The sequence below is a fragment of the Triplophysa dalaica genome, chromosome 17 (genome assembly GCF_015846415.1).
Source record: "Triplophysa dalaica isolate WHDGS20190420 chromosome 17, ASM1584641v1, whole genome shotgun sequence".
Classification (NCBI taxonomy): Eukaryota; Metazoa; Chordata; class Actinopteri; order Cypriniformes; family Nemacheilidae; genus Triplophysa; species Triplophysa dalaica.
In genome coordinates, this window is record NC_079558.1 from 13,701,510 (window position 1) to 13,720,293 (window position 18,784).

The window sequence follows — 18,784 nt, forward strand, 5'->3', positions numbered from 1 at the left end:
TTTCATTGGCCTTTTCTATAGTAGTCAGAGTTGATTGGTTCTCTAGGGCGAACCCCATCTGTCGTTCTCGACACAACGTCGAGAGACCGACAGAAAGGGAACTGTATAGTTAATGATAAAGTCAATTTAATTTTTGGTACTTTATTTCTGTGAACATATAGCTGCCATTTCAAAATAAACGCACAAAAGATTAATTGTACTATGAACACCTTTATTATTACTGGGGTAAATAAAAGAAATAGGCTCTAAAGAAAAATAGACCAAAAAAGGGGAAATACGGTCTTAAAACATCAAACCTCAATCGTAATAGCATTTTAGAATGTAGGCCTACTTTTCTTCTTCGAAGGTTGCATGCGTCCTCCGGAGATAACATTTGTCAGTCTCGGCCGCATATGCCATCGATGTTTATTCAGGTTTTCTTTCAGAAAAGCAACAGTTACATTGGGTAAGTGACACAATGTCTTCTTAAGAGAAATAAATATAAATGTTATAATGTTTTTTTTAACTGAAATGAGCTTGTATCGTTGTCCGCGCACCTCCACAAATGGACGAGGCATTTGTAGTTGACGCGCGTGCGGTTGTGATATTTTTCAGGCTTCAGGCTCATGGGGTACATGAGACAATAATCAAGCAGCGAAAAAGTAAATCACCAACAGGTCTGAGTGACTGAACATCTTGAGCAAGGCGGAGCGGAATTTTCAGAATGGTGCTCTCCGCTCCGCGAGAAATATTAACGCTACACTCTCGCTCTGCTTTGCACACATGCTCTGGTGCTGAGTCCATGCGTTATAAGCGAATGTTTCAATGCTTCACTGTTAGTTATTTCATACCCCATATTTCATGACTGCTATTTTAGAAGTGTGTCTAGCGATCGACAGACCCCTTTGAATATCTTTCAGAACTTTTCTAATTAAAAGCTCTCAATTCATTTAAAAATAAAACTTTGCTGTAAAATCATTCTCGTACCTTTACTTTTGAAGGCAAATTCACTAAAGACGTGATTGTGAGAGATCTATTTCAGAACCGCTGGCGGGCAAAATAATAAAAAAAAATAATGATGCTGGCGCAGGCCCGAGTTTTATTGCTTGACGGGCCAGTCTTGAGCCGCGGACCACCTTTTGCCGACCCCTGGTGAAGGGGTTGCACAAACTTGTCGACTAGTCGACATTAATGGTCTGACGCGTCATTTAAAGCTTGATGTCGACTAGTCGCGGGTGTGATTTTGACAATGTACCTTTAAGACGGCCGACTTTTCCAAGAGACTTGTGTGCAGGACGGATGTCATTCCCACCCGCTTCAGCGAGATTCTGTCACACTCCCATCAATAATATATGTTATCTTGTGATGCTTCTACACACATCATTCACAATGTGTCATGATTACGACCGCAACATTAACAATATGTTCTGACGCCGCTGAGCAGGACTGAGAAACACAATCTTATAAAACACTTTAGGAAAATCATCATTAGAGCATCAGAATAAATAGAAAAGATATGAAAGTATAATTTCTTGTTTTATAGTTTTTATGTAAAAATGGCAGACATCTTCACTTATATACCCCACACCTCTCTCTTTCTTTTCTATTTCTAAAACAAGATGAAAAAAGATGATGTTTATAGTGATGGCTGAAAAAGAAAAGCACCCAAAAGCAAATCAAAGATTTTTTTAAGGTAACACTTTCTATCTGTAATATACAGTAAATGCATTCCTTATGAATCATATTAGCCAGTACTTGAGGTTGTTCTATGGTATGCTGTGAATGTAGTCACGCATCATGGAATATTTAAGGTCCAGAATATATACATATTATAACTGAGGTTCCTATGATTTATAAATATATATACATATATATAAACACATGCTTTCAATGCATTTTGAATACCTTTATTAATGCATTATAAATATACGCATTATAGAAAGTGTTACCTGATTTATTTTGTTTTACAGATCAATTATCAAGACAAAGATTTAATAGAGGCAAACAATTTAAAACACGGTCATGAGATTTCGACTTGGGGGTAAACAGAAGATAGCTTTGTCAGTAGCACCATTTCCTTCTAACCCATTGTTTAACACGAGCAAACAAAGAATATTTGCTGGGGCTGTATTTAATGGAAGTCTTAACCAACAGATTATAAAGCAACAACACACAAACACTCTGATCTAATACATCTTCCCCCCCACACACTCCTCCCCAAGGTCCAACTTTTATGATTTTTTTTCTAAAACTGTAATGTGGTCTACACAGTCCAAACAGCAGTGAAATGCAATCTGGGTTTAGTGCTGAACTGCAATGAGTTGTAGACTTATGATCAGCTCCCCTCAGGATGTTTTTATCAGCGCTTATTTCATGCCGGAAAACCAACTTCTTAAAACACCTGAGATTAACCTTTACATGCTTTAAGTAGATGTGTTCTATGAACTAAAACCTCTGAAGATGCTGAGACATGACCATAAACCCTCAAAGCTATTAAAGCTTTCAAATCTCTTCATTATTTGTAAGGGGCACTTTCCTTGAATAGGGCACAAAATAGGACCTATAAATTACACATTTTCATGTCACATTTTCATGAAATTATATGCTTACAGGTTGCATAAAATGTTGAGCACGACTTTCTATGATATTATATAACAAAATATTTTTTAATAATTAAGCTTTCCTGTAGCTCAGTGGTTAGAGCATGGCGTTAACAAAGCCGAGGCTTATGGGCTCCAATTCCAGGGATTAGTGCAATGCAATGTAAGTTGCTTTGGATAGAAGCATCTGCCAAAATACATAAATGATATGAAATTGTTGTCAACTTGGTTATACGGCTTCTGAGGTCGGCCAAAATATTTTATGTTTCTTATTTTTAATTCTTTCATCATTTACTCACCCTCAGTTTTTTGGGTGAACAAAGGTATGTTACAAAGGTATGTTACCTTTAGTAACATACTTTATATATTATATTTACTAATTTTATGTTAGATAAGGATGTATCAAACAAATTAGAAAGTTGTCATAACATGGAAATACAATATTCATGAAAAGTCCAATGTATCACTGATTTAAAGATACTATAAATATTCTGACAGAATGTTACTGATGAGCAAACAACAAAATAAACTGAAAATGTTCTGTCATTTAACTTGAATTCATGTATGAATCATTAAACATTGTGTGCAGCTTGCTTAAACTTGGGATTCGTTTTTGTTATAGAATACATTATTATCAGTATATATTTATTATTATTATTTTTGATGACCCTATATGGATAGATAAAGAGTGGTTTACAGGGACAATGGGTTCTGACCCGGATCATGTACCGATCGCATACCACCTCTCTCACCACCGATTCTACTGCACACAAAAATAAAGGGATATAGTGCAACAAAGTGCAGATGATTAATTTATTTGTTATTGTTTTTAAAGTAGTGTGTCTATTTATTTTTATTCCTATTTGACTTATTTGTATTAAAACTAATAGATTAATTTATCCTCAACCAATTGTTTGTTTATTTTTCATTATGTAATGGTTAAATTCGTTTTTTGGCCTGTCAAAATGCAATAATTGTTTTTCTCTGTCTGGCGTTTTGATAAATGTAATGTGGTTGAAATGCTTTCGTGCTTTATAATTCGCTATATGAATAAAATGAAAAATATCTAGCATGAAATAATAATCTTTAAATGTGATAAATAACAATTAATATAATTAGAACTATTTTTTTTTTTGCATATTAATTTTAACTAACTTTGATTTATTCTCTCTCTGATTTATTCCCCTCTTCTGTGGAGAATATCTGTGCAGCGCTTTTAGACAAAACAAATGATCTGTTGTCAGCTGATAATGTCGGAAATCGCCTGCAGCTGGTAAAAGCTGACAGAGGTTTGAGGCATTATGAGGGCCTTTTAGCAGGCAGCACTTTCATTCATTCAGCATGTAATATTTTCAAACTCATTAAGCTCTGTTTACGAGCTCTGTAATTACACAGGCAGAATCCATACAACCTATTTATTAATGTTCTCAAGGCCAGATTTCAGCGCTTCCTATCTTTTCTCTACTTTTGAGGACATTTAATAATATCTATAAAATTAAGTATAAAATCAGTATTTTGCATATCAGTGTCAGAAATTAATCAGATCTAAGGGCACAAAATATTTCAAATTTAGGGTAAAATCTACTGCAATATCACAGTTTTTTATATATTTTCGTACATTACAGTGAGCTTTAGCTTTGACATACATTTTTTTTATCTCCATCTCAGAGGTGATTGTTGCTGAATGTGTGTCTAATAAATTGAATCCAATCCATAAAATACAAATAGGTCCTGTAAAATATTAAGGTACCTTGCCTCCAGCATGGAGTCACTGGTCCAGGTCATAATCTAATTTTGATTCTGACAGAAAATTCCCTGTGTTATGATATACCATTCATTATTATTTAATATTGATCTGATTGCATAGGTCGTAGTCATAATTTTTCTAATTGAATGCATTTCAATTTCACTAAATTAAAGCATATGAAAATAGAAGAAATGCCCTTTAATTGTAAAAAATCAAACCAAAACATGTTCAGTGTATTTTACTTAATTAAATTCATTCTTAATTGCCAATATAAGTTTCATTGTCCTTTAGACAATGTTGTCATAGCAACTGTCCTGGAAATGAACAAAATATGTAACAATAGGCGTGCGGCCATAAATACCACATTAAGCCCTCCTGAGTTCAACAGACATCTTATCCGCCTGTGCTCTTTTCATGGAGGTGCAAATGTTACACTGCAATATTTCCATAAAGATTGCATTAAGCACCACTTGTGATAAGCACATCATCCCCCTGTGCTCCCTTCATGGCAAAGCAATTTATACACATCCACCACCAGCACTGAAGTGAAGAGGCATCATAGCCCGCAATAATGACTCAGAAAAGCACACACAAAGCCAGACATTCAGGAAATTAAAAAAAGTCTGATGAGAGATTAAACCATCAGAGAGTGAGATCATTAAACATGCTACAAAGAGAATACAAAAGATAAAAATGAGAAAAGAAGTAAAGTTTGTTTTTGATAAAGTGTGTGCATGACAAAGAGTTTCTGCCACAAGACGTAGTGAGTCTGATCTTCCGAGGCAGCAACTTCATTAGCAGTCGGCATCATGTGACTCACCTGAAGCACACAGCACATCACTCACTAAATTAACAAGCTGACAGTCCAATGGGAATGAAAATCCTCTTACATGATTACTGTGTGGAATAATACACCATCCGCTTGATAGGTTCATTTTCTGAAAAAAGCCTGTCCCGAGTTGTCCAAGACGTTGTGGTGCTGAGATATGACTTAAACCAAGATATTGCATAATGTTTGCTATAGGGTAATTCCGTGTCAACACAATCAGAGGTCCTTGGCTCAATTTTTCATTTTTTTTATTTTTACAGAAGCAAGACCAACATCAGTAGTGATGAAAGCCAAAATATTAAATATCACCGATGAATAGTTATTAAGTAATCAATTCATCTGTAGAGGGGGGAAATTTCACCTGAAATTTATAGCTGTATGCCAGCATCATAATTTAAATTTTACACAGATATGGGCATATATGTTAGTAAATCTGTTAATTTGAGCAACCCTTGATGCATTTTATGACAATGGGGACAGTTTAAAAATAAAGAAAGGGCATTTTTTGTGTTTTTTATTTTTATTTGAATGACTGTAACTCCAGGACCGTTAGAGATCCCGTAATGTCCTTTTAGATTCTTGTACTTGACCAAGCTTTCTTTTGGGAACTACATTTTTAAAGCCCTATAACGTTCAGTCCTAGAGATATGAGGATCTATATGTGGCTTCATGAGTTCAACTGTTAAAATGCACACATTTTAGTCATCAAAAACTCAAATGTGGGTCACTTTTCAAAAATCTGGTACTTCATTTCTTTTAAAGAGGAATGTCTGAAGAACAAATAATGTTGAAACTAGAAATGTATATTTTTTCCTTCAATCAAAACAACTGCACTAAACCATTTCAGTGTCCTTTTGCACTGAGTTACTGCCCAAAAGTATTGTGTTAAGGCAAATTAACTTGCTCTGAATAGCTTATTTATAAGATTATATAATTCTTTGAGTTATAAGGAAATTTGGATAAAGGGATGTTGTTAAATATGGCCTGAGCACAGATGATGTGAGTAATTGCTCTGTTTGTTATAATCTCCAAAATGAATCACATATTTGAGAGGCTAAACATGCTAGAAAACTCATGAAAGTTTGCACACATGTCAAAGGTGGTAACATCTGATAAGGGTTTCAGAGTGTGGTAAATCGGCTCTATAGTGCCACCTACAAAATATCAATAAAGCAGCCCTAAGTGCTGTGTGTGCCAGTGGTGGTTTACAGCACACAAATATGACATAGAACGTGACTGACTGGTATACATCACTCATTAGCATGTCCTGCCCACTTGAATTATTTGGGAAAATAGTGTTACAAATCTTTTTTCAAGATTGAGGTGATATTGGATATTGTTGAAAGCAGGGAATGTGCTAAACAGGCAAACCTTGGTTTATCAAATAAACTTTGTAAAGATACCAACCACACTGCACTAACAGGCATGAAACTTAGCCATGATACCGCATATTTAGACTCAGTGTAGTAAAGCTGCATGCAGGATTTACCAGGGCCTCACATCTTGGTGCACATTAGGGATGCTGTTGTGAAGTTTGAACATCCCAAACCTCCCAACAAGTTCATATTTCATTGCAAAACATCAAACTTTTTCTTGCCATTATGAACAAGCCACTGAACAAAAACCCAAAGGCGTTGCAATTAAACATGGCATATGCTTGTAGATTAGACTGAACAAATATGATGTTCGTATAACAAAATCTCTGGGAGATGTACAATGCATGGAAAAGGTGAAACAAAACATAAAATGTAAAATGGCTTTATTTTGGGTTTAGGATACTGTTGAAAGATAATTTTTTGTAGCTGTTGGAATGTTACACAAACCTACAAAATTTCATACATTTACATGAAACATAGATTTCACTCACATTTTGCAGGTGGCGCTTTAGAGCCATTTTACCACACTTCGTTCTAAAACCCATATCAGATGTAAATATTTACCACGTCTGACATGTATGCCAACTTTCATGAGTTTTCGAGCATGTTTAGTCCCTCAAACACGATTCATTTTAAAGGGATACTTCAACCAAACATATAACCAGACAGAATTTGCCCCCCATTGACTCCCATAGTTGGAAAAATTGTTTTGTTAAACACAAAAGAAAACATTTTGTAGAATGTAGGAAAGTAAACAGTTCCTGGGCATTTTTGACTATCATTGCATTTTTTCCTATTATGGTAGTCAATGGGGGGCAAATCGGACCCCTTTTGCATGTCACGCTTACGTCACAGTATTAGCTGGAGGCAAAACAAAGGGAAAACTGGAGGCGGCCAATACAAACCAGCATAGATTTGCATAGATAAGGAGTTAAAAAATATCATCTTTTTTGTGTTGTTTAATTTCACAATTTGGCCCGGCATTCCAGCCCGCCGCCAAGTCTTCCCTTACTGGGTCTGCCGGGACTCCGTGCTCGCGGGTGGGGGACCAAGACAGTTCCCCCCAGGACTTCTCCCATCAAGCTCCCCGGGACTCCGCGCTCGCGAGTGTCTCCGTGAACAAAGACTGTCCCACTGTGTCCCAAACCCTCTGGTCCCCCCATGAACTTTGTTTTTCCCCCCACCCACCCTCCCTTGTTTGTTATTTTGATTTTCCCACCCTAACCCGTTTATCGTCATTTCTTGTATGCCCCTTGTCATGTTTACCTTGTCTTTCTGGTTTTTGTCTGTTACCCAGTCTGTCTTGTCTCGTTAGTTACCCCTTGATGAACACCTGGAGGTGGTCATGTAAGGGGGGGCTTATGTCATGATTCCGCTATCATATCATGTTTATTCTTGTCTTGCAGCGGAGTCATGGCATAGGCTTAGGGTTTTGCATGAGAAAGTCATGGCTTTGTTTATATATTGACTTGCCTTGTGCTTTCTCATGTCTCGTCGGTGTTTCCCGCCATCTCGTTTCCTTTTTACCTTCCTATTAGTGTTTCATTACCCACACCTGCCCCTTGATAATTATCCTTTGTCTGTCTCCCCTTTTAATAGTCCTCATGTTTCATTGTCCTGTGCTTGTTTGTTTTGTACCATACCTTTTCGTGTCGTGTCTAGCTCATGCTTGTCTCTGTCTGTGGATTTATTACCTTGCCTGTTCTTTTTGACGTTGTGTCGGTCAGTTTTGGTTTAGTTTTTGCCCCTTGTGGGAAGTCTTTGTTTTGTCTTACGTTATTATTTTAGTCTTGCCTATGTTTCCCCCTCTTGTGCTTTTGATTTGATCTTGCTTTATTTAGTTTAATAAACATCTGTTTAATAACCCCTTCACCACTGTGTCTGCCCTGCCTGCAATTGGGTTCTTGTCAAAACCGTGACAGTACCTCTCTGTCAGCGTTTTGCTGTCTCTAGCAGCACCAGACTCTTTCCCTGCTGACATCCCGCAAGCTCTAAAAGACAAATTTTGCATTCGGCAATTTCGTTGGCCTTTTTCTAAGATAGTCGGAGTTGGTTCTAAAGGGCGTATCCCACACAACATCGAGAGACCGACAGATTCCTCTTGTAGCACGGCGGGATTATACTGGTTCCCAATAGCATTCATCGCAATAGGTCAGTGCAGCTTCGCAAAGTTTACTTCGAACAAATCAATGGCCGTGCAGTAGGGATGCTCATATTGACCGTTTAACCGTTAACCGAAAGTAAACATTTGACCGGTTAATACTATCAGTTAAACAATTTAAAAGGTATGTTTAATTTAAGTTTAATAATATTAATCATATTTTTTTAATAATAAAAATGTCCTAATAAGTTTTTAAATAACTATTAAATCATACATAGTTTTCTGAATGGTGAAATAAAAACATGCTCACGGAGTTTGCAGACGTGTGCGACTAGGTGTAAATGCGCTCCGAAACGTTTTCTAGACAGATTAAAATCCGATCACGCAAGTCACTTGACGAAACTTGACAAGTGTATTTCAACTGATTGTTAAGGCCACATTTGTCAGGGGTTTCCTCCTCCAAACGGAGTGCCACTGGCAACCTTACGAACATAAACAAATATTGTCTACTGTTTTATTTTAGATTATATTATAAATTGTTTTAATGTGTTTACACATGCGCGTATGGCGCAGAGAAAGCATGCGTTGAATGCCGCCTTTCACTGGCAATAATTTTATTTGACATTAATTACATTCATATGGCGCGAATATGTGTTTTTCTGTGTCTTTGGTGTATAATAAGTTGCCCATGCGTGTATAAGAAATTGGTTAATTAAATTGTCAGAACAAAAGATGCTTTCTATCTAAAAGCAAATGTTCACCCAGACCTGCCTGAAACGCCTCATGTAACCACACCTGTAAGTATAACTGCTTCTGAACCTGAAGTTCCAAATATGGTAAGCGGCGTTACATTTCTGTCACACCCTTGCAGTATTCGACCAATCACAACGCACTGGTTAACTGGCCAATCATAGCACACCTTGCTTTTCAGAGCGATAAGCTTTGTAAAAAATTGCACGTTTCAGAGAGGCGGGGCAAAGAGGACATACAAACATGCATGGTATGTGGAAAATACAGCGTTTTGGAAAATTAAATTGTGTAAACACTTTGCATTACATCTAAAGCAAATGATAATATTCGTTTTAGCCGTGTTATAATACCCTATTAAACGTTTGATATTCGTGAATTTAGGGACCATCTCTAAAGTTACAAACACATTAAAATACCCTTTTCCCTTTAAAATTTTAAGGGAATGATTTACATCCACAAAACTAACTGTATAGTTTTTTTGTGTGTGTCAGCTTTTATACACACCTTTCAGATTATTGATATTTATTAAAACTATCAAATCATTCACGAATATCGAGCGTTTGTTGTCAAACCAATTTAATTGCAGTGAAACGAGGCAATGAACGTGTGCTTTATCCGAGCCACGTGTGCGTGTGTATACACATTAAGACAATTTATAATATAATCTAAAATAAAACAGTATAGAATATTCGCATAAATGCAAACGTATTCCAAAAGCATGGGCATAGACTACGAATTTGTGGAAACAGATTTCAAAATCTGAATTACAAAACCAAGTGCACGTATTGGAAACTCGTAGGTACAGTTTATTAATCCGAGAGCAGTTTTGTAAACTGTGGGAACAGTTATAAAATCTGCGAGTACTTTTTTTAAACTGAGGGAATGAATTACAAAACTGTGGCCATGGATTTCCGGGTCATCTGAAAGGACACGTATCTCTACAGGTTCTGGAGTTACAGGCATGCAAATTTGGAAAAATAAACACAAAAATGTTGTTTCTTCATTTTTCAGTTGTCACAATTGGCACAAAATGCCTCAAGGATTGCTTAAATTAATAGATTAACAAAGGGTAATATCAACCTCAGTGTAAAAGTAAAATTATGATACTGGCATATTTCTCATGTCGTTTTTACCCCCTCTAATATGGCTCCAAATTTCAGGTGAAAATTGCCATTTTGACCTCCCTTTACAAATTAATGGATTACTTAATAACTATTCATCTGTGATTTCGCATAATTTTTTTACAAATCACAAATTCGATCCAGGGAAATATTCAACATTTTGTTGATAATACACGGAATGACCCTATGCACAAAAACAACAAAATCAGCAATTTAAGACATTCCTCATATAACCACTCACTAGGTTTTGAGGCTAAATCTGAAAGAATAAGAAAACTGATTTGAAAAAAGAAGAAAAGCCAAAAGTGATCCCAGCCAGCCATCAATAAACCTAACACATCGTTCTGTTATTTCCTCCAATGAGGTCTTTTGTGTTGTAGAGAGCAGAATGTGGGTACGTGAAGAGAAGCTTGCCTGAGTGAACTCCTGTTCTACCTATCCTGATGGACAGATCTTCCTGCTCCAGCCCGGCCATAGAGTTCTTCTTCTTTTCTTTAGCCATTTTGACATCAGACGGCAGTGCAAGAGCCATGTGGGGGTCCATCCCAACACCCTATTGAAAGCACAATATGATAAACACTTTACAGATGCAATGCTATTCGTTTAGTTGTAGATTTGAAACATTTTAATGCGGTGACACCACTTATATCGCAATTAATTTCCTCATTTAAATTGAATTCCTCAAATGATATAAAGGCATATTGGAAATCTGATTTGTAATTCTGCAAGTAATAAAATTACATCTATTTGATAAGCGCATTGCCAGTATCCGGTATATATACACAGTACAAGCACTTGAAAACTCATCTGACCATTTGCAAAACCAATTAAAATAAAAAAAATATGGATTTTTTAAACATATGATGCTGTTAGGTTGTGTTTGAGATTGAGAAAAAACATGCAATACTGAAAGGTCACCATGCAATACTGAAAGAATTATATTCTGTACGATCGCATCTTTAAAAAAAATTATAGGTCCGCTTCTTCCAGGCTACTTCAGAATCATGATGTCTTTCATAAAAGGTTCTTCTTTAAACGCCCTGTTCTTGCACCTTGTGTTTGATAATGTCACTTTATTACAGGTGGAGTCTGATACAATGTATCATACATGTCACTCAAGAACATGTCTACTCTACCTATCCAAGGAAAATTCCAAAAGGTGTGCACTTTCATCGACCTACAATTAAAGATCAACTTTCCACAAAAGAAGCACAGTGAAATTGCAGTCATCTATCAATAGAGCTGTCAATATAAAATTACCTAAGGCTGTTATATTGGCTCTAAATAAACGCATGTAGACAGTTGTGATGGTTATGTGGCATTACAAAACAATCCTAGTCACACCAATGAAGGGTAAAATCTATTATAAAGCAAAAAGATAATTGCCACTAAGCTGAAATGTAGCTGAATAATGGATGACTCACAAACAACTGTGCACTGTTAGTAAAATGCATTTCTGGAAATCATTTACAGCAAACCCATTTGCCATGCAAGTGAATTATATATATATTACAAACAAAACAAAATTAAGCTTTATAAACAAATGGATCAAAAGATGTCTATTTGAAGGCCGCAATCTTTTTTTTTAAAATGACACTCAAAATGTTGAATTTATGAAGGACCATGTGAACGTATTGCTGTAAGTAAAGTATGGTATTTGTAATAATTCACATCAAAGCACACAAATGACTCCTTAGTTTTAAAAATGCAGTATGTGAAGAGCCACTAAACTGGCACAAGGATGGAAACCATGAAGGATATGGAGTAGAATGTTTATGAGGAGGTCAAAACATAACTGTGCTGACAAAAAAGCTTCGGTTTTGATTGAGCACATTGTAGCTTCCATTAGAGCAGAGGGAGAAGTTGTTTCTTTATTTAATATATTATACGAGTAAGGATCTGATAAAATTATCAGACAAACAAAGTCTTATAAAGATGTGGCTCATACACTTGAGAAGCGAACCCATCATACAGACCGAATGGAGTCATGTAGGAAGAATCGCAGTTTGCAAGTTTACTTTAAGGGGACATAACAAAAAACAAAAGTTCTGTCATCATTTAGGGACAATTTCTATTTGTGAAACCTTCTATTCTTAAGAAACCACTGAAACATCATGGCAGAAAAGATCTTAATTATAAAAATATTTGGTAACACAAAAAATAATCGTAATTAAGATAATTGTTAGTGTAAAGTAAAGTAAAGTATTACTGTCTTGCTGGAAATATTTTGTCCCGCAATTTTTGTTGAAGGCCCCTGAATGAGGCATCAAATTGATGGGCCTATACGGGAATGATGTGCTATGACTTTTATAAGCGATTGGGCAGGGGGGTTTTCGATAGGGGGGCAAAAAAACACTCCAAAAATCCCATTGACTTAACATTGCGACGAACTTTGAGGGGTTGTAGCTCCGAGTGAGAATTTCGTAGAAATATGAGGGTTACCACATTTGAAGAGCCTATCAGCCTCTCTAAGAACATACATCAAAATAGGTTGTAAGTTGTACCCCTGGGGTGTAAGAGCCCCCAAAATGCCCCATTGACTTAACATGTGGAGGAAACATGCCCATATGAGGCGTCTTAACTGTCATAACTGTCCCGAGCTGAATAACTTCGTAGTACAACCACTTGGGGGTGGGCTCATTTGACTCAGACAACCAATCAGTATCACATGGTCATCATGATGCTATGATGCCACGCCCCTAGCAACCATTTACAGCAACCTAGCAACCGTTCCCATTGACTCCCATTATAAAAGAACCAGGTCGATATCTTTGCAGCACAGTGTCGTAGGGAGTGGGCTCATTTGACTCAGACAACCAATCACTCTTTCAAGATCATCATGACACTATGATGCCACGCCTCTAGCAACCATTTACAGCAACCTAGCAACCGTTCCCATAGACTCCCATTATAAAAGAACCAGGTGGATATCTCTGCAGAACAGTGTCGTAGAGACAAGAGGAATAGGTCAATTGACTTAGGCAACCAATCAGTATCCTAGGAAATTCATTACGTTACGAAGCCACGCCCATAGCAACCAAACAGGTTAGCCTAGCAACCATTTAGCAATACCTATATCTTTGCATCACAACATTGTAGAGAGATGGGGGTTGGTTTTTTTCACTTGTCGCTTGAAGCTTCATCAATTGGCATCTGCCAGGCCACGACCCTAGCAACCAAACAGCTTAGTCTAGCAATCGTTTAGCAAAACCTATATCTAAGCATCAGAACATCGTAGAGACACGGGGGTTGGTTCGTTTCACTCATACCCTCATACACTTTCAGCTGCAATTTGTGTGCTGCTCAGGGTTCACGCCGCGCATGCATGCAGTGTGAAACAGACACACATCTACTGTCAAACACCTTTTATCTCGAAAATGAATATAAAAAAAATGCAAACGCTCCTGTGATGGCCACAAGTGAGCGAGAGTTCCCTAAATTTAAAGTTCTGCAAGAAACTACCCAATTGTCCAAGAATAATACGTTTAACTTTTCTTTTTCTTTATATGGTTGCAATTTAAATTCAGGTCTTGCTTGGTCTTAAAATGTGACATTGACATACCACTGAATCTTTTGACTACACATGAGATTTTATGAGATATAATGTTTCTCATTTTTAAATAACTTTCATGTGATACATGATGAAATGTATAAGTAACAATTCTAAACACTCTTTGAAGTTCAACATGACACGCAAAATATGCAATCCTGAATTATGAATCAAACCAATAATCCAAATTAAATGTGTGTGTGCTTTTGGGTCATAAAAAAATGAGAAAATCTGATGATCACATTAGCCCCTTGTAGCCTTTGTAAATTTTACGAAACGCCCATTTGACCAATATCATGCATTAACCACTGCCCCTGAATAATAAGCACACTAAAAAAAAAAAAATGTTCAGCTTTAATTTTGAATGGGGGATATTGCATAACACCAGCTATATTTTTTGATCAAAGAGAATGTAGTAGAGTAGGCGGGGCGAGACCGTGGTTCGAGTAGGGTGAGTAATTGTGAATGAGCGCCAGCTGTGCGCACACCGGGCTCGAATCACGTAGGAGATTGGGAGCATATAAAAGGAACGAGCGACCGGACCGTCGAGGAGAGAGGACCAGGCCCGAACATGTTTTACGTTTGTATTTATATTTATAGGAGCCACCGCTGGCCGCCAGGGCCGAATGTTATTTCGCCGGCGGTCGTCCGTGAGGGGCCGCCGGCTGTTATTATTTATATTAAAACTTTATTAAATGTATTAAATTCTTATTACAGAGAACAATACCTGTAACTAGGGAGAACATATGTTACGTAATGTCATGTAATCTTACTGAAGAAATATGATTGTTACATCGGCTTGTGTTTCTGAGACGTGCCAAAGCTATTAACCTGTTTGACTATAATGACCTTCTTGAGCCTCCAAACAAACTCGCACACAGATGAAGGCCATTGAGGCAGTAGTAGTAAGTAGTGAGGTAATACTCTTAAAGGCGGTATTCTGGCAAGTCTTAAGCCTAGTCCTAGACTAAATTAAATGTTAGATGTCTTGATCGAAAACAACTTGCACTGACATAACTTAAAATATATGAGTGCGATTGTTTTGTCTCAAGATAAAGGCCTGTAAAGTTGTTTTAAAAATACGTATTTTAAATTGACTTAAATATCCTAATATACCTGAAACCTAATCCTGATATAAAATAATCCTTGTCAGGGAAACCGCACCTTAGAGTCACTTTCTTAATACTAACTCATCTGTGCAAAAAACAAACAAAGTCCAGCAAAATGCACAGACTGATTAAATAAACTATTTCTATTACTGAATAACAGCACATGCTTCTGTTAAATACTTATCTAGCAGCCAAATGCCATAATAAAGCAGAGGATCTCTCCACATCCTACTCATATAAAGCATCTATGCCCTTCATTAATGTCCCCACAATACATGAAAATGAGATATTATGATTATACAAATCAAATGTACACCATGTTGTCAAACAAAATTAACTCAACTCAACTCAACTTTATTTATATAGCGCTTTTTTACAATTTTCATTGTTACAAAGCAGCTATACATGAGACACATTTAATACAAGTATGAATTCTAAAGCAGCCCCCCCGGCCAGGCAGATAGTGCAAAACAATATCCAAACGGTGGTGAGGAACCCAAAACTCCCATCGAGAAAAAAAACCTCAGGGGAACCCAGGCCCAACCAGGGGATTCCAGTTCCCCTCTGGCAAAAGCTGCTGCCTCTGCACAAGCTCAACAATGCTTGCACAACAAGGTTTAATAAAAATATAAAAATTAAGGATTTAAGATTATCATTAACAATCTAATAGCATTTGAAATGTTGTAGGAAAAACAAAGTTGTCGCGTCCTTTATCCAGCTCTATCCTCTTAGCTCTTGTCAGGTCACCGCTTCCCATTCTCAGCTCTGCCATCAGGTCTGGGCATGAACTGCATCCTGCGGTAACCTTGGAACAAAGAGACAAGACTGGCTGAGAGTAGAGTACTGTTCTGCACTCTTTGATGCAACAAGTACATCATTTGTTGTTGGATGTGTTCCTGGTTCCGGTTGATCTAAATAATGCAGCCTAAATCCTCTGAGGATTAATATTATGGAGGTGTAGTGTATGCAAGATTAAAAAGATGAGTCTTTAGTCTAGATTTAAACTGACAGAGTGTGTCTGCCTCCCGGACCGTGCAGGGAAGAATATTCCAAAGTTTAGGCGCTAGATAAGAAAAGGATCTACCACCTGCACTTGATTTTGAAATTCTAGGTATTACCAACTGACAGGACCCCTTAGAGCGTAATGTACGTGGAGGTCTGTAATACAATAAAAGTTCATTCAAATACTGCGGCGCTAGACCATGTAGGGCTTTATAGGTAATAAGCAAGATCTTAAAGTTAATGCGATGCTTTATAGGTAACCAGTGCAAGGTTGACAGAACCGGGGTTATATGCTCATACTTTTTTGTACGTGTAAGAACTCGAGCTGCCGCGTTTTGAACCAGTTGCAGTTTTTGTAATAGGCCCGCAGGGCAACCACCTAGAAGTGCATTACAGTAATCTAGTCTTGATGTCATGAATGCATGAATTAATTTCTCTGCATCTGACAGTGACAGCATATGACGTAATTTAGATATATTCTTAAGATGGAAAAATGCAATTTTACAGGTGTTGGCGACATGGCTTTCAAATGACAGAGTACTGTCGAATACAACGCCAAGATTCTTAGCTGATGACGAGGATTTTATGGAGCATCCGTCAATCGTTAAGCAGTATTCTTGGTTGTTACGCATAGCAGTTTTCGGTCCAGTAAGTAACACTTCTGTTTTGTCCGAGTTTAGTAGTAAAAAATTTTTACTCATCCACATTTTTAAGTCAACTATGCAATCCTTTATTCGATGAAACTGCTGGGTTTCATGAGGCATCGAGGAAATATAAAGTTGAGTATCATCAGCATAACAGTGAAAGCTAATTCCGTGTCGCTTTATTATATCTCCTAGAGGTAGCATGTATAATGCGAAGAGCAGGGGTCCCAAGACTGAGCCCTGTGGTACACCGTACTGGACTTGTGATTTGCGGGACACCTCGTTGTTTATTGCTACAAATTGAAAACGGTCGGATAAATAAGACTTAAACCATTTCAATGCTATTCCGTTAATGCCGACGTAATTTTCGAGTCTATGTAGAAGTATGCTGTGGTCAATGGTGTCAAATGCAGCACTGAGGTCTAGCAGCACCAATAACGAAATGCAGCCACGGTCAGACGCTAAAAGCAGATCATTTGTAACTCTGATCAAAGCAGTCTCTGTACTGTGACATGCTCGAAATCCAGACTGGAATTCATCATTAATGTCATTCCTTTGGAGGAAGGAGCATAATTGAGTTGAAACTATTTTTTCCAGAACTTTAGATATAAAAGGTAAATTCGATATAGGCCTGTAATTCCCTAGTTCTTTAGGGTCAAGTTTGGGTTTTTTTAAAAGAGGCCTTATAACAGCCACCTTAAATGCTTTAGGCACATGTCCTAATGTCAGAGATGAGTTAATAATACTAAGAAGAGGATCTATAATTTCTGGGAGCATTTCTTTCAGTAGTTTTGTAGGTATAGGGTCTAGCATGCATGTTGTTGATTTAGATGATCTAATGGTTTTAGACAGTTCATCGTGATCTACTGTAGAAAATAATTGCAATTTCTCCTTAGGGGTGCTGTAGTTAGTTTGTTCAGCGGATTTCACTACAGGTTGCATTGTTATAATTTTTTCTCTTATATCTTGGATTTACTCGTGAAGTAGTTCATAAATTCATCACTGTTATGCTGATAATCAGAATCTGACGTCGATGACGACTTATTTTTTGTTAATTTAGCCACGGTGTTAAATAAGAACCTAGGGTTGTGATGGTTTTCCTCTATTAGTGTTGAAAAGTAGGCGGATCTAGACGTTTTTATGGCATTCCTGTACTTTCGATTACTATCCTTCCATGCTATACGAAATACCTCTAAATTCGTTTTCTTAAAGTTGCGCTCCATTTTACGGGATGCTTTTTTTAGAGTCTGAGTGTGTTCATTATACCACGGTGTTGGGCTGCTATTTTTAATTTTCTTTAAACGCAGAGGAGCAACTGTGTCTAATATTTCCGAGAAAGTAGAGTTAAAATTTTCAATAGTAGTGTCAAAATCGTCAACGTTATTACTCATGCTAGATATTTTAGACAATTCAGGCAGATTATCGAGAAACGCATCTTTGGTAGTTGAAGTAATCGTTCTACCATATTTGTAACAAGGAGTTTGATTTGCAGCCGTAGGCCATTGAAGCAAACATAATATCAGATAATGATTCGAAATATCTTCACTCTGCTGAACGATTTTAACATCGTCCACATTTATACCATAAGAAAGTATTAAATCTAAAGTATGATTACGAAGGTGAGTGGGTCCTGACACATGTTGACTAACGCCCATGGAGTTAAGAGTGTCTTTGAAAGCCAGTCCCAAGGCATCTGTATCATTGTCTACATGGATATTAAAGTCACCGACGACAAGGACTCTATCTGCGGCCAGTACTAGTTCTGATAAGAACCCACCAAAATCTTTAATAAAATATGTGTGGTGCCCTGGAGGCCTATATACAATAGCTAGAATAAATTTTAAAAATGTTTTGTCCTTAGTATTAGGTGTCGATACGTGAAGTACCATGACTTCAAAAGAATTGTATTTAAAATTAGACTTCTGAGAGGTAATAAAAGAATTCTTGTAAAGTGCAGCGACACCTCCCCCTCTACC

General features: G+C 37.1%; 1 protein-coding gene across 2 annotated transcripts in view; it reads right to left on the reverse strand.

Annotated features, from left to right (window-relative positions):
• Nucleotides 1-18,784, reverse strand: part of LOC130438674 (zinc transporter ZIP11-like) — a 173,520-nt gene that overhangs the window by 73,050 nt on the left and 81,686 nt on the right. The window contains exon 5 of one of the 2 annotated variants that reach the window (XM_056770729.1): nt 10,939-11,056. In XM_056770729.1, coding sequence (XP_056626707.1) covers nt 10,939-11,056 — 118 coding nt within the window. Of the gene's footprint in view, nt 1-10,917; nt 11,057-18,784 lie in introns of both variants that reach the window. The other variant, XM_056770728.1, reaches the window with a different exon arrangement.